We start from the raw sequence: 11,925 nt of genomic DNA, 5'->3' as shown, positions 1-11,925 counted from the left end.
GGTTCCATTTGAACGGTGCACAGAAAGTGGCGCCGTCGTCCTGGTGGGGTCTTTTTTTGATGGTCTTGTGATGTTTGGTTAGTTTGTGATTATACGTGGAGGTTATGGATTTGTAGGGGAGGTGGAGGTGGGGGAGGTGTGGAAATAGTGGAGTATGGGATTAGAGGTGGTGCTGGGAAGGTCCAATGATGATTGGAATTTGGTGGTTGAGAATGGATGGCATTGAAGAGTTGGCAAGGTTTCTAGAGTGAATGGGGTTCTCATCGGGTGAGTGGATTGGTTTTGGTGGTTTTGGTGGTTTTGGCGGTTTTGGTGGTGAATATGTCTCTGCATTCTATTACTTGTATTCCAAGAGGTACTAGGAGGCTCAAGATTGCATTGTCTTCTCTTCTTTTGATTTAAAATACTTAAGTGAGTGCTCAAAGAAGAGTGATTTTGCAAGCTTTGAGCCCAATTGAATAAGACTGATACTCAATTGAGCTTAGTAAATGGAACTTATATCACAGCTTATTTCAAGTAGCGATACTAATTGATCTGGAATTGATAATTGCCAAAATATATTAAAATCCTCTTTAAAATCCTCTTTGAGAGCCAAATCAATTGCCCGGGTAATGCCACTTCGTTTATCATCACTCCCTTTCATACAATTCGGTGCTTACCGTCAAACCAACGCTTCCCAACACTAACCCTCCAAACCACCCCTTACCACCCTACAGCACTCTTCATGCTTCGTAAATTTTTATGTACGTCTCACAGCGAGTTAAAACATCAAATATTCGTCTCACTTAGTATTCTAGTCCTTCTTAGGACCCCAGTTCAAGCCCAAAAAGCCGGTGCCTTTGCCGAAACCAGCACCGCGTGGAGCAAAGTTCTTTGGCAGAAACTTAGGTTCAATCACATAGACAATCTTGCGGTTAGGCATTTCAAGCGCAATGTAAGAGAACTCCGAACTCCACCAAGAGGTATCGATCTGCTCTAGTATAACACTAGCATGACGCCCATGCGGACTGACAACATGGAAACGCATCACCATTCTGTCCTTACCATCAGGGCCTCTCTTCTTGGTGCTCTGAGCAGGTCTGTTTCTAGTCCATCTGTCTCCACCAGTCTCACCAAAAGCCTTAAGTCTGTCGCCCTGGTTGAAGCCAAGCGCTTGCTGAGCAGCAGCACTGTTTTCCACCTCCTTCAATGCCTTATTAAACGTTCTTGTATCTCCAGAAGGCAAGAAGAGCTCCAGTAGAATGAGGTATATGACGAGTCCAGACACAGCTACAGCTCCAATGACCATACCGGTAGCGGCCGAAAATGTGAAGAATCTGGTGATTCTGGAGAGAATGGCCTTGCCACGAGCGTTTTTATCACTCTTGGGTGGCGGTGGAGGTGGAGGAGCCGTTTTGGTGGAATAGGCTCTGGAAATGCCGGGGAGAATGGGGAATGCTAGGCGACGAGCTGGAAGCAAATGGGCTCTGGGGATGGTCAATTTGGCCAATGGCGTAGTTCTGCTCACGAAACCCATCTTGGGGATCCTGGCAAGCGGTCTGATGCCTAACATTGGGAGATAATGGTAGGAAGAAGGTTCGGTCTTAGGGTCGGCACTTTGAGTTAAAGATCCTCTACTGATGCGCACTGGATATATATGTGTTTTCTGGGCCCCAGGGGCGTGTTAGGCCAATTTCGGCCTCGGAATCGTATTCTACATGGGAAGTGGGAGGTGATGAAGAAGTAAAATTTCACATTTTTTGAGGTTTTTCCAAAACAGGTGTTATAGTCGCTTTCTGGCAATTTTCCTTAGATCCTGCCCGCGTGGCCTAATTGGTTAAGGTACCATCCTCCGGAGATGGTGATTGCGGGTTCGAGTCCTGCCGTGGGCTAGATTTTTTTTGATTTCCCTTGTACAGCTAAGTGTTTCTTGTTTTGGTGAGAGAACTCTTTATTTTTGGTCTTTCCGAATCCCCAACTACTATGGACATCTTCTTTCCACTTGGCATACCTCTTCTGGAGAGTGAAGGATGGGGCCCGCTTTTTTTCCAGTCTCTAGGGCTCAAGCCCTAGCTCGCACTACACTAACAAAAGCTCACTTTTCCTCAGTAAAGGCCCCAGACGTCCTGCAGCCTGTACGCACCCGAAAATTTTCTACAACTTCTCAGTGAAGAGTCTTTTTTCTCATAGATTCATCTGTAACCCATATCAATAATGGCCAAGTTCAGTCAAGGTATGTGGATTTAAGAATACCGGCGGTTTCCAAAGCACGAGCTGCTCCCAAGCAACAGATCCGTTTTTCCCCCAGCTTCCCACGATTTCCAGATCCCGAGATGTCAAGAAGTCCAGTTCTTCAACACCACAAGCCAACCCATCCCCAGTGAAAAAGTCCCATAAAAGAATGAAATTTGATGAAAGTGACCTCCCTAACAAGACTACTCATTGCAATTCGTAAACCGCCGTTTGTCCATTTCTTTATCCCAATTCGTATACTAACAGTCAGACGTCTCTTCTTCTCGTTCTAAAGCCAGAAAGGCTCACTTCGCTACCTCTTCTACCACCAGAAGAGTGTTGATGTCTGCTCCTTTGTCCAAGGAGTTGAAGGAGAAGTACAAGATCTCTTCTTTGCCAATCAGAAAGGAGGACGAGGTCGTTGTTGTCAGAGGCTCCAAGAAGGGCTCTGAGGGCAAGGTCGGTGCTGTCTACAGATTGAAGTTCGCCGTCCAGCTCGAGAAGTTGGTCAAGGAGAAGTCCTCCGGTGCCTCTGTGCCAATCAACATTCACCCATCTAAGGTTGTTATCAACAAGTTGTACTTGAGTGACGCCAGAAAGGCCTTGATTGAAAAGAGAGGTGGTAAGTTGGAGTAAGCCCTTGTAATTTAATAAACAGCACATTGGAAAGAAAATGCGGGTTTTAATGAATTGTAGGTTGAATTATGAAATGAGTGTAGAGTTGGTTGAAGTCTTCAGCTGAAGATGTACATGGTATCAATGGGAATGAATCAAGAAAGCACTTCAAATTGCCGAACCATAGGCAATGCCATTCTGAATGGAATTTGAATGCCATCATGAACAAAATGTGAATGAAAGCCTACGTCGTTTTGGGGCTATCTTTTGAAAGCTACAACTGAAGGTTCAAGCTTGATGGTCTTCAACTTTAAAAGGGCTCAGACATGTCTTGACAACTTCTCGTTCAATGTCCCATTTCATGCCCTTATATTCCGTTGCAATTACTTCAAGCTCAAATTGCATTCATTCAATAGTAAACCTGGTCTTGTCCTCGGTAAAGCTCCACTGAAGCCGAACTGGGTGCTGGTAATGGCACCTAAAGTGTACTACCACTTACAGAACCTTACAGACTTCTTCCCAGTAAAACCTATTTCAAATCGTAACAGACAGCAAAATTAGCGAATAAAATATACCATTCCTTTAACCTTCCCATCATTTGATGTAACTCTCATTGGAGTACCTGTTCCACTGTCTGCCCAGTAATGGCTGCGAAATACGTACTAACTAGTCTCCATACACTGTCACCACCACATGTCTTCTTTCACTATTTTCACTACGAACAATCTTAAATCAGCTTTTTCTAACATCTTGTATTTCACGCAACCAACGATAACCACCTTTTTTTTCATCCCAAGCCCCTTCTCTTCCCAAATCACTTCCCCATAGTACCCACCACTTACCAATAGTCTCACTAAACCAGTAGCCTCAACTGACTCATGACATCTCCATGGCCACGGAAATCGCCGAACTCCCAAACCTCCCTTCCATTCCCTCCCCTGATCAAAATGTCCCCGTTTAACCCAAAACCGACAATTTCCATTATCTTCTACTTCCTCTCCTTACTTGTCCCCTTCCACTTCTCTTCCTGGGATTCCCATTTCGCAGCCAAAAGACAAATATATACGGCGTTCTCAAACCCCACTGCACTTCCACCATCCAGTAACCCCCACCCAAAAAAGCCAAAACACACTAAAAATGCATGAAAATAGAAAACCATAAAAAGGGGTTCTTTCTCTACACTCCACCCAAACCTTATCAAAATCTGCCCAAAACTCACCGGTTTCATGGCATGCTTTCTTGTGGGGACACGAGTCTCCGACCTGCACACAACCCACCCAGCCCAGGCCTGGGGTAGAATCGCAGCTGCTGCCCCAGAAAGTTTACCCTTCAACGTCTTCATCAGATCTCCATCAACTTCACGATCTGTCTATATTAAGCATGTCCCAGTTTTCCGAAGACGAAAGCGAGCTTTTCAACGGCTTCGGCTCGGCGCCTCTACTGAGAAATCCTTCGCAAACAGGCCGCAGAACGAAGAAAAGATGGTCTTTCCATAACAACTCGAGGCCAAACTTGGTCGAGCAGCCGGCGACGTTCAGCTCGGGAAGAAGACTCAGTGATGTCACAGGGATGGACGGCGTTCATAAGGAAATCGACCCGTACCATATTTCTCCAGCTCAGTTGTATTCTACAGAGAGTGGACGCTTGTTCCATGCTGGTAAGATCTGTATTGCTTTGGCAGGTCTTCCAGGCCGTGGAAAGACCCACTTGTCTGTTTCATTAACGCGTTATTTGCGTTGGTTGGGCGTGAAAACTCATAGTTTCCATTTGGGCGATTACAGACGTGCTACGGCTCCAAACGATGACTTGGACCAGGTCTTGTACATGTCTGATAAGAGGGGCGAGGATCCATTTAAGAACAAGACGGTTGACGACTGTTTGAATGATATTCTTAACTTTTTCAAGAACGATAAGGGCCAGGTGGCCATCTACGATGCTGTGAACGCCTTGCCTGAGCACAGACAGCAACTTCACGAGAAGTTTGCCAGCGTGAACATCCAGTGCATTTTTATTGAATCGGTTGTGACGAATGAGTCGATTTTGATGAAAAATATGGAAACCGCCGCCAGATCGTCGCCTGATTACGAGAACTGGAATTACGAAGATGCCTACAAGGACTACTCTGCAAGAATCAACAGCCTCACGCCGTTCTACAAGGAAATGGATGACGTCGACCAGAAAATGAACTTGTCTTATATTAAAATCATCAACTTTGGTGAGCGAATCGAATTGCATAACTCGAACTACGGCTACTTGATCAATAAGGTGGTGTTTTTCTTGATGAACTCGAGAATTAAACTGGGCTCGGTGTTCTTTGCTCGTTGCTACAAGAATGATTTGGATTACTCTAAAGACCCTCCATTGGATGAGGCAGGCTACAAATACGCAAAGAATTTGACCAGGACGTTGACGAAACATCTCGCTTCTAAGGGCAGAGATATCATCACTCCTAAGAGTTCTTCTACCGATGTGGCTGGCATGAGAAGAACGTTATCTACCGAAGATAAGCACCCACCTACCGGTGCTGATGGCCTTGACGACGACTCTTTCGTTGTCTGGACTTCTGTCAAGAGAAGAACCATCGAGGCATGCCAATTCTTCCGTGAGATGAACGTCAACGTGCGTCACAGAATCCAATTATCCCAGAAGAACCCAGGTATTGTTGCTGGCATGAGCGATGAAGAAATCCAGGAGAAGTTCCCTCTGGAGTACGAGCAGTTCTTGAAAGACCCATACCATCACAGATTCTCCAGATCCGAGCTGTACCACGACTTAGCCATTAAGATCGAGCCTCTCATCCTCGAAATGGAGCGTATGAGCGGTGACATCTTGATCATTGCAGACGAAACCGTCTTGCGTGTATTCCATGGCTACTTGATGGCCTGTTCCTGTTACGACATTCCTTCGTTGGAATTCAACACCAACGAGATCATCGAGGTCAAATTCAGCGCCTATTCTAACAGCGCCAGACGTATTCCAATCGAAAACTTCGATTAAAAGATTCATATCTTTCATCACAGGTATACGGGTTTTCGCAGCCAGTCCACGACTGTATGGGTGATAGGAAGCAGCTTCGCACAACTTTCAAATCCCCATTCAACAAGTCAACCATCAACACAATATGCCTACACTTGTTCCTGCGGCTACATATTCAGCTCCAGGCGAATCAAAACCCGCATACTTTCTTCCAGGAGACGGTCTACATACCACAGACGGCCAAACCACTCAGATTTCAGATGTCGTCATAAGTGCTGGAGGAGAAGACAGAGACAAGCCCACGCCTGCGCTGAAGACGCCTTTGGGATCTCTCAGAGCTCAGTTGACGACTATCCAAGACCAGCTTAATGTTTTCCTTACGAAGAAGATGCTGAACAAGAGAAAGCTCGAGGATGATGATGTGGAGCGTCGTATCCTTGACGAGGGAATCGACGAGGATAGCGATTGAAGAGGGGAGGGGTGATGATTTGGCATCGAGAGTGACTGCCAGACTTACTGGCTTTTGAACGACGAAACTTCTTGATGCTGATGGTGACTACACGAATGGCTTCTGCTTATAAAGAGACCTAGCTCGAAGAGCCTTGTCTCCATGATTAACTATTTAACTGTCTAATGAACATAACGGCGCATATAACTATGCCACACGAAAATCGCTTGTAGTATGATTGATTGAACCGGGTCAATGGTGCCATCCCCTGGTAGCTACCAGTCAGACAACCCTTCCGTCCAATATCTCTCCTTCCTCCACTCCACTACTTCTTGAAACCAGAGATCTGGGCCATGTTATCGATGGTCTTCTCCAACGTCGTCTCCAAGTAGTTCTGCTTCTTCTTCAACGAGTCCTGGGTCTCAAGGAACTCCTTCTTATCCTTACCGATCTTGTCCACGTACGAATCGACGTCTCTCATAACAAACGCCTTTCCAACGCCCTGCCAGACGTTATCGCCAGGATTCGTAAGCTTCTTCAACTTTCCAGTAGTAGAGTCAATGATCTTGACGTTCGTGTTAACCCTCTCTAGCTGGACATTGCACATATTCAACTCAGCCCTGGACTTATTGAGCTGGTTGTCCATCTCCACAAGGAGTTTCTGTAAAGCCTGGGGATCAAGCGACATGGTTGATATATATGGGATGTGTAGATGTGGATGTAAAGAAGTGTTTCACTGGTCTGTTCCTACTCACTACTTGTATACTTTTCAGTGCGCACCAGGATCAACTCTTAGCACCTACTCATCCTAACCAAATGCTAGCCTCTATTCGACCAGTGGTGCCCAGAATTGGCCTTGGGTGCAGGGCGTTGACCAGTTCAACACTTCGTTTGGCCACGAAGGCGCCAGAAAAGCCTTACACTTCGTCGACAGCTGTAGGTGGAGATGTGAATAATGTCAAGTCAGAGACCAACAGGTTGGAGAAAACGCTTCAGAGATTCTGGGGTAAAGCTGATGCTGCTTTTGAGGAAGAAGCAAGAAAATGGGTGGTTCGTTTGGACGGCAAACCACTCAAGACGCCGTTGGGCCATAAACTCGCTATTCCAGAGCGGAAAGAGCAGTTGGCGCTTCTTGTGGCTCATGAGTGGGACACTTTGGTTGATTTGAAGATCAAGCCTACAAACTTGCCATTGACATCCTTGACTTCCAGGGCTGCTGATTTGGAGGCTGTTTTCCTTGCTGAAAAGGCTGATCCAGATATGATTACTAAGCTTGGTGATCTCCAGGACGTCAAGCACGACTTGTTGAGGTATTTGGATACGGATACGTGTTTGATTTTTGCTACGGAGGATGAGTACGACGGAAAGCTTAGAAAGAGACAGAAGGATTTGTACGAACCTTTGATTGAGGAGTACAACTCGTTTTTCACCGAGTTCGGTCGTCAGAACAACTTGTTGCCTTCTGAGGACTACAAAGTGCAATTGCAGACTTTGGACTGTGAAACTGATGGTATCAGAGGTAACAGCCAGACTGCTACTGATCGCGAGATTGTGCTTGGATGGTTGGATAAGTTGCCTTTATTTGACCTTGTTTCGCTTGAGAAGGCCATTCTCACGTCCAAGTCATTCCTTTGCGGTGCTTCTATCTTGAGATCCAACGCCACTGATGAATCCACGGCTAAGGACGTTTACCAGCCCAACAAGGCCAATGAACTGGAATACTTTTTTAAGGATGTCGAGGAGATCACCGAGCTCGGTAACTTGGAGACCATTTTCCAGACCAACGAGTGGGGTGAAGTCGAGGACACTCATGACGTTGACCAGGCCGACTGGCTGAGAAGTCTCAGTGCCGCTGCTCTTGTTTGTCGTTAGGATATGAACGACTCTGGGAGATTGTAAATAGACAAGTATAGACCGAACCCAGGAGTTTAGTATGGCTACGACAGGCGGTACATTATGAATTCAAAGAAGATAAGAAAAATATAACTGAAAGAAAAGAAGTATATGAGATATAATAGTCGGTATCATCCAACATAGTTTATTCTTGTTTGTTGACTGAATGGGTCAGGAAGAAGCATAGTTACTATTCAAAGTGGAAGAGTCAGGCTAAATATAAAATTAAAGAGCCATTAAAGGCGTATACTTAAGCTCCATAATAATAACTGTCAAGTAAAGGTTATTATCATTTACCTGCTCCTCTCCGACTACCTTTAAGGTATAGCTTTGGCGACGATGCATAATGACACACGTCAAACCATCTCCACCACAAAGACGAAAACAGAAATTGCCAACCAAAGCAACAAACACTTACCCCCAAACCACGAAAACCCAATCAACCTTCTTCCAAGTCCTCAACTAGTCTATCTCCAAACTACACAGTGCGTTTGCAGCCATTACGTAAACCACTACCCACCCCCACCACCAATAACCTTCTCCCCCACGCTAAGCACCTAAAAAAGAAAACCCACCTCTCCCCCACCTTTTTCCCCCAAAAGCCTTCAAACCATCACCCCTAAATATTATCCCCCTTGCTTCCCTAACCCACTACCTGCTTTACCGATCGGTTGCTGGATTTGCTTCCGTGCAGATACAATGGCTGCAAACCATGGGAAAGTGATAATATTGGGTGGTTAAAAATACCCGATACAATAAAATTTGGTGGTTCCACAAACCCAGAAAACAGCAAATGACGACCAAAACACGTCCACTTTTCCACCTTTTTTCCATGTTTGGTCTGTTTGGTCTTCTCTGGCCTGGTCCAAATGGAAAGAGGGCTCCGCAACGCTGACGCCTGGCACCCGTGCACCACTACCATTTATACCGTTTCCCACTATACACAACGCCAGTGTCCCAGTCTTCAACAACCCATTGAATCTACCACTACATCTTGCGAGAAACAACCCCCTTTCACCTGTTTACTCCCCACCATAACATACTATAACCAGTACAGGGTATTCCACTTTGCTTTCTTTGACCCCCGCCAAGATGAGCGACTCCCTGGACGTCTCAGAAAAACCGTCTAGCAACGGTTCTAAGCCTGAGTCTCCAACTCCAGATATTAAGCATAACGGCATTAACGAGCACCACCTGCCTCATGGGTCGCCTGATTCTCGTTCTCTGCACGAGATCCACGGGTCTCTTTCTCGCCAGTTCGAGTCGATGGCTCCACGACGCGTGAAGGTGTATCTTCTTCAAGGAGAGGACTGGCTAGATAACGGTACGGGCTACTGTAAGGGAGAAATCGATGGCATCACGAAGAAACCGTATTTCATTGTACGGAACGAGCTAGACTCCCAGGAGATCATTCTTAAGCTGTACTTGGAGGGATCTATCCAGTACCAGAGACAGCAAGAAACGCTTATAGTTTGGACTGATTTGGCCGGCAAGGACTTGGCGCTTTCGTTCCAGGAGAACGACGGGTGTGCCGATTTGTGTGATTTTATTATTCGTGTTCAGCAGGAGAGTCTCAGCCCGATGATCTCGCTATATTATGTGCTTTCGACGCTTTACGACTCTCAGGGAGACGGGCCTCGCGAGATCACCGAGTTGATCACTGGCCCAATCTCGTATCCCCCTGAAGAACCTTCTTTGGATGCGTTGGACGAGATTCTGGATATCATCAACCAGGGTGCCAACTCTCAGTACACGCGGGCGTGTATTCTGAAGTATATCTTGGAAACAAACTACATCCATAAGCTTTACCTGCTACAAGCCGGCGCAGAGAAGAACCACGATATTTCCAGCCTTCACGTGTTGAGCGATATTGCAAAATGCATCCTTCTATATAACAGTCATGCCCTCATGGAAGAGCTTCTATCGTCGGAAGTTTCGATTCTTGATCTCGTTGGCCTTCTTGAATACGACCGTGACTTTCCCACATTCAAGGCCTGTCACAGAGATTATCTACTTGATGAGTCGAAATTCAGATCAATCATTGACGTCCCTACGCCGGCTGACCAGGCTTCAGATATGAGCATTTTTCGCAAAGACTTCATTCTTTCATATTTGAAGAACGTTGTGCTTGCTCGCTGGATGGATGAGTCTACCATGAACACGCTTTCCTCCATGATCTACACTAATCAGATGGATATCATCACTTATCTTTCAAAGCCGGATGACAACGACAATTTCTTGGGCAGACTCTTACTACTTTACGACAGAGACATTTCAGACGTTGAGAATCTCAAGAAATGCCGCGATGCTGTAAGGATGCTTCATCAATATGTCTCTGTCACAAAGGGCCAACCTTCAGCACAGAAATCCGAATTTTTTACGGCACTCATTAAAGCCGGCTTAATCAAATTGATTAAATTCGCATTGGAAGGCCTGGACAGCTCTATCCGAATTATCGGCACAGAAATGCTCGTTACCGTGATCGAACAAGATGTGTCACTTGTTCATTGTACGCACTATGACGACAACAATCAGGTCGATGAGCTTGAGCCTCCAGTGAACAACCCACCACATCCCGAAGTGGGTGAAAGTGAGGAAACGTTCCAGCCCCAAACCTAAAGCTTAAGCTTTACAATGATACATCTTTCACATTGGTCTTGTGCAATTTGCTTCTAACAGACAAGAACCCAGGGCTTAAAATGCAAGCATATGAAGCTCTAAAGACGCTCCTCACTTGTACTACTACCAACGATAATAACCAAGCAGACGACGGATTCATGCAACCAGTTACTGCCAAGTCGAACAGGCCTGATCTGGAAATTGCTGAGATAAACTATAAGTTCTTTCGATCATTCTATCAACGCGTTGCGAGCGTATTATTCCAGGACTTCATTTATCTTTCGGGTGACAATCCAGGCTGTGAGATGGCTAACAACGCAAAAAACAGGGTGATTCTGGAACCAATGCTTTTCCAGCACCTTTGTGATTTGATCGCGTTTTGCTTCCAAGAACATGATCTCGGGCTCTGTCGAGAATTTTTCATCCAGAACCATGTGCTTACAGGCGTCATGAGGCTCTTAAGCCTCGACACAAAGATAACTCTCAAATTAGCGGCGCTCAGATGCTTCAAGACATTAATATTCCTCAACGACGACGCATTGACTCGGTACATTATAGATAGGAGCCTAATGGGCACCTTTGTCGACTACTTTGACACTGTGATCGAGAGCAACACGCTTGCCAACTCCCTGTGCATTGATCTTCTCGAGATATTGCTTCGAAGAGGACACGAGAAGAACTTCAAGGCATTGGCGATCAACGTTTACAATAATCACAAAAACTTCATTGAACGAGTCAACTACGTCTCGACAGGCTCAGAATTTATTCAGATGGTGGAGAATGCGCTTAACCAAAGTGCTGATCCCACGGCCACTAGCATTGACGATAATGACCAGCACTACAAGGATAACGTTCTGTCGCCAATAGAGGGGGGAAATAAGGAGGGGCAGGACGGTCCTCAGGCGCAAGAGTTATCGCCGCTAGAGCCCATAAAGTTTGCCAGCCATAAACGAAGTATTGTTCCCGAGGATGCAAACGAAAATGGCAATGGAAACGGTAATGGCAACATTGGCTGCAACGGTAATGGCGCGACGAAGAAGCCGAAGGTTACTGATTACCTAAGCGGAATTAAGAAAGATGGGGAACTTAAGACTTAGTGTGACATTCTATTAAAGTTGGGGGACCACATCTCGCACGCATACACTTGACACACGTGAAAATAC

General features: G+C 45.8%; 7 protein-coding genes and 1 non-coding gene across 8 annotated transcripts; 6 read left to right on the top strand and 2 right to left on the bottom strand. All coding sequences in view use genetic code 12, as the record gives it.

Annotated features, from left to right (window-relative positions):
• Positions 1-793: 793 nt before the first annotated feature.
• On the bottom strand, positions 794-1,552 carry TIM21 (Tim21p; the record flags this gene model as incomplete). Its single annotated transcript, XM_025484881.1, has 1 exon — positions 794-1,552. The coding sequence occupies one exon, from the start codon at positions 1,550-1,552 to the stop codon at positions 794-796; it is 759 nt and encodes a 252-aa protein (XP_025339812.1).
• Positions 1,553-1,797: 245 nt separating this feature from the next.
• CXQ85_001162 lies at positions 1,798-1,871 on the top strand. Its single transcript has one exon. It is a non-coding gene; the product is annotated as a tRNA-Arg (tRNA).
• Positions 1,872-2,193: 322 nt separating this feature from the next.
• Positions 2,194-2,847, top strand: CXQ85_001161 (60S ribosomal protein uL24; the record flags this gene model as incomplete). Its single annotated transcript, XM_025484880.1, has 2 exons — positions 2,194-2,212; positions 2,483-2,847. 2 exons carry the CDS (start codon positions 2,194-2,196, stop codon positions 2,845-2,847), a joined length of 384 nt encoding a protein of 127 aa, XP_025339811.1.
• A 1,359-nt stretch (positions 2,848-4,206) lies between these two features.
• Positions 4,207-5,823, top strand: CXQ85_001160 (bifunctional fructose-2,6-bisphosphate 2-phosphatase/6-phosphofructo-2-kinase; the record flags this gene model as incomplete). Its single annotated transcript, XM_025484879.1, has 1 exon — positions 4,207-5,823. The coding sequence occupies one exon, from the start codon at positions 4,207-4,209 to the stop codon at positions 5,821-5,823; it is 1,617 nt and encodes a 538-aa protein (XP_025339810.1).
• Positions 5,824-5,947: 124 nt separating this feature from the next.
• Positions 5,948-6,271, top strand: CXQ85_001159 (chromatin DNA-binding EKC/KEOPS complex subunit; the record flags this gene model as incomplete). Its single annotated transcript, XM_025484878.1, has 1 exon — positions 5,948-6,271. The coding sequence occupies one exon, from the start codon at positions 5,948-5,950 to the stop codon at positions 6,269-6,271; it is 324 nt and encodes a 107-aa protein (XP_025339809.1).
• A 304-nt stretch (positions 6,272-6,575) lies between these two features.
• On the bottom strand, positions 6,576-6,938 carry CXQ85_001158 (prefolding complex chaperone subunit; the record flags this gene model as incomplete). The annotated part of the gene is made up of 1 exon (XM_025484877.1): positions 6,576-6,938. One exon carries the CDS (start codon positions 6,936-6,938, stop codon positions 6,576-6,578), a length of 363 nt encoding a protein of 120 aa, XP_025339808.1.
• A 128-nt stretch (positions 6,939-7,066) lies between these two features.
• On the top strand, positions 7,067-8,122 carry CXQ85_001157 (ATP synthase complex assembly protein; the record flags this gene model as incomplete). The annotated part of the gene is made up of 1 exon (XM_025484876.1): positions 7,067-8,122. One exon carries the CDS (start codon positions 7,067-7,069, stop codon positions 8,120-8,122), a length of 1,056 nt encoding a protein of 351 aa, XP_025339807.1.
• Positions 8,123-9,235: 1,113 nt separating this feature from the next.
• PSY2 (Psy2p) lies at positions 9,236-11,859 on the top strand (the record flags this gene model as incomplete). Its single annotated transcript, XM_025484875.1, has 2 exons — positions 9,236-10,723; positions 10,765-11,859. 2 exons carry the CDS (start codon positions 9,236-9,238, stop codon positions 11,857-11,859), a joined length of 2,583 nt encoding a protein of 860 aa, XP_025339806.1.
• Positions 11,860-11,925: the final 66 nt, after the last annotated feature.

The sequence above is a fragment of the Candidozyma haemuli genome (genome assembly GCF_002926055.2).
Source record: "Candidozyma haemuli strain B11899 chromosome Unknown B_2014730914, whole genome shotgun sequence".
In the NCBI taxonomy this organism is placed as follows: domain Eukaryota; kingdom Fungi; phylum Ascomycota; class Pichiomycetes; order Serinales; family Metschnikowiaceae; genus Candidozyma; species Candidozyma haemuli.
Note: the sequence above shows the minus strand (reverse complement) of the source record. Positions and strands in the feature narration are given on the sequence as shown.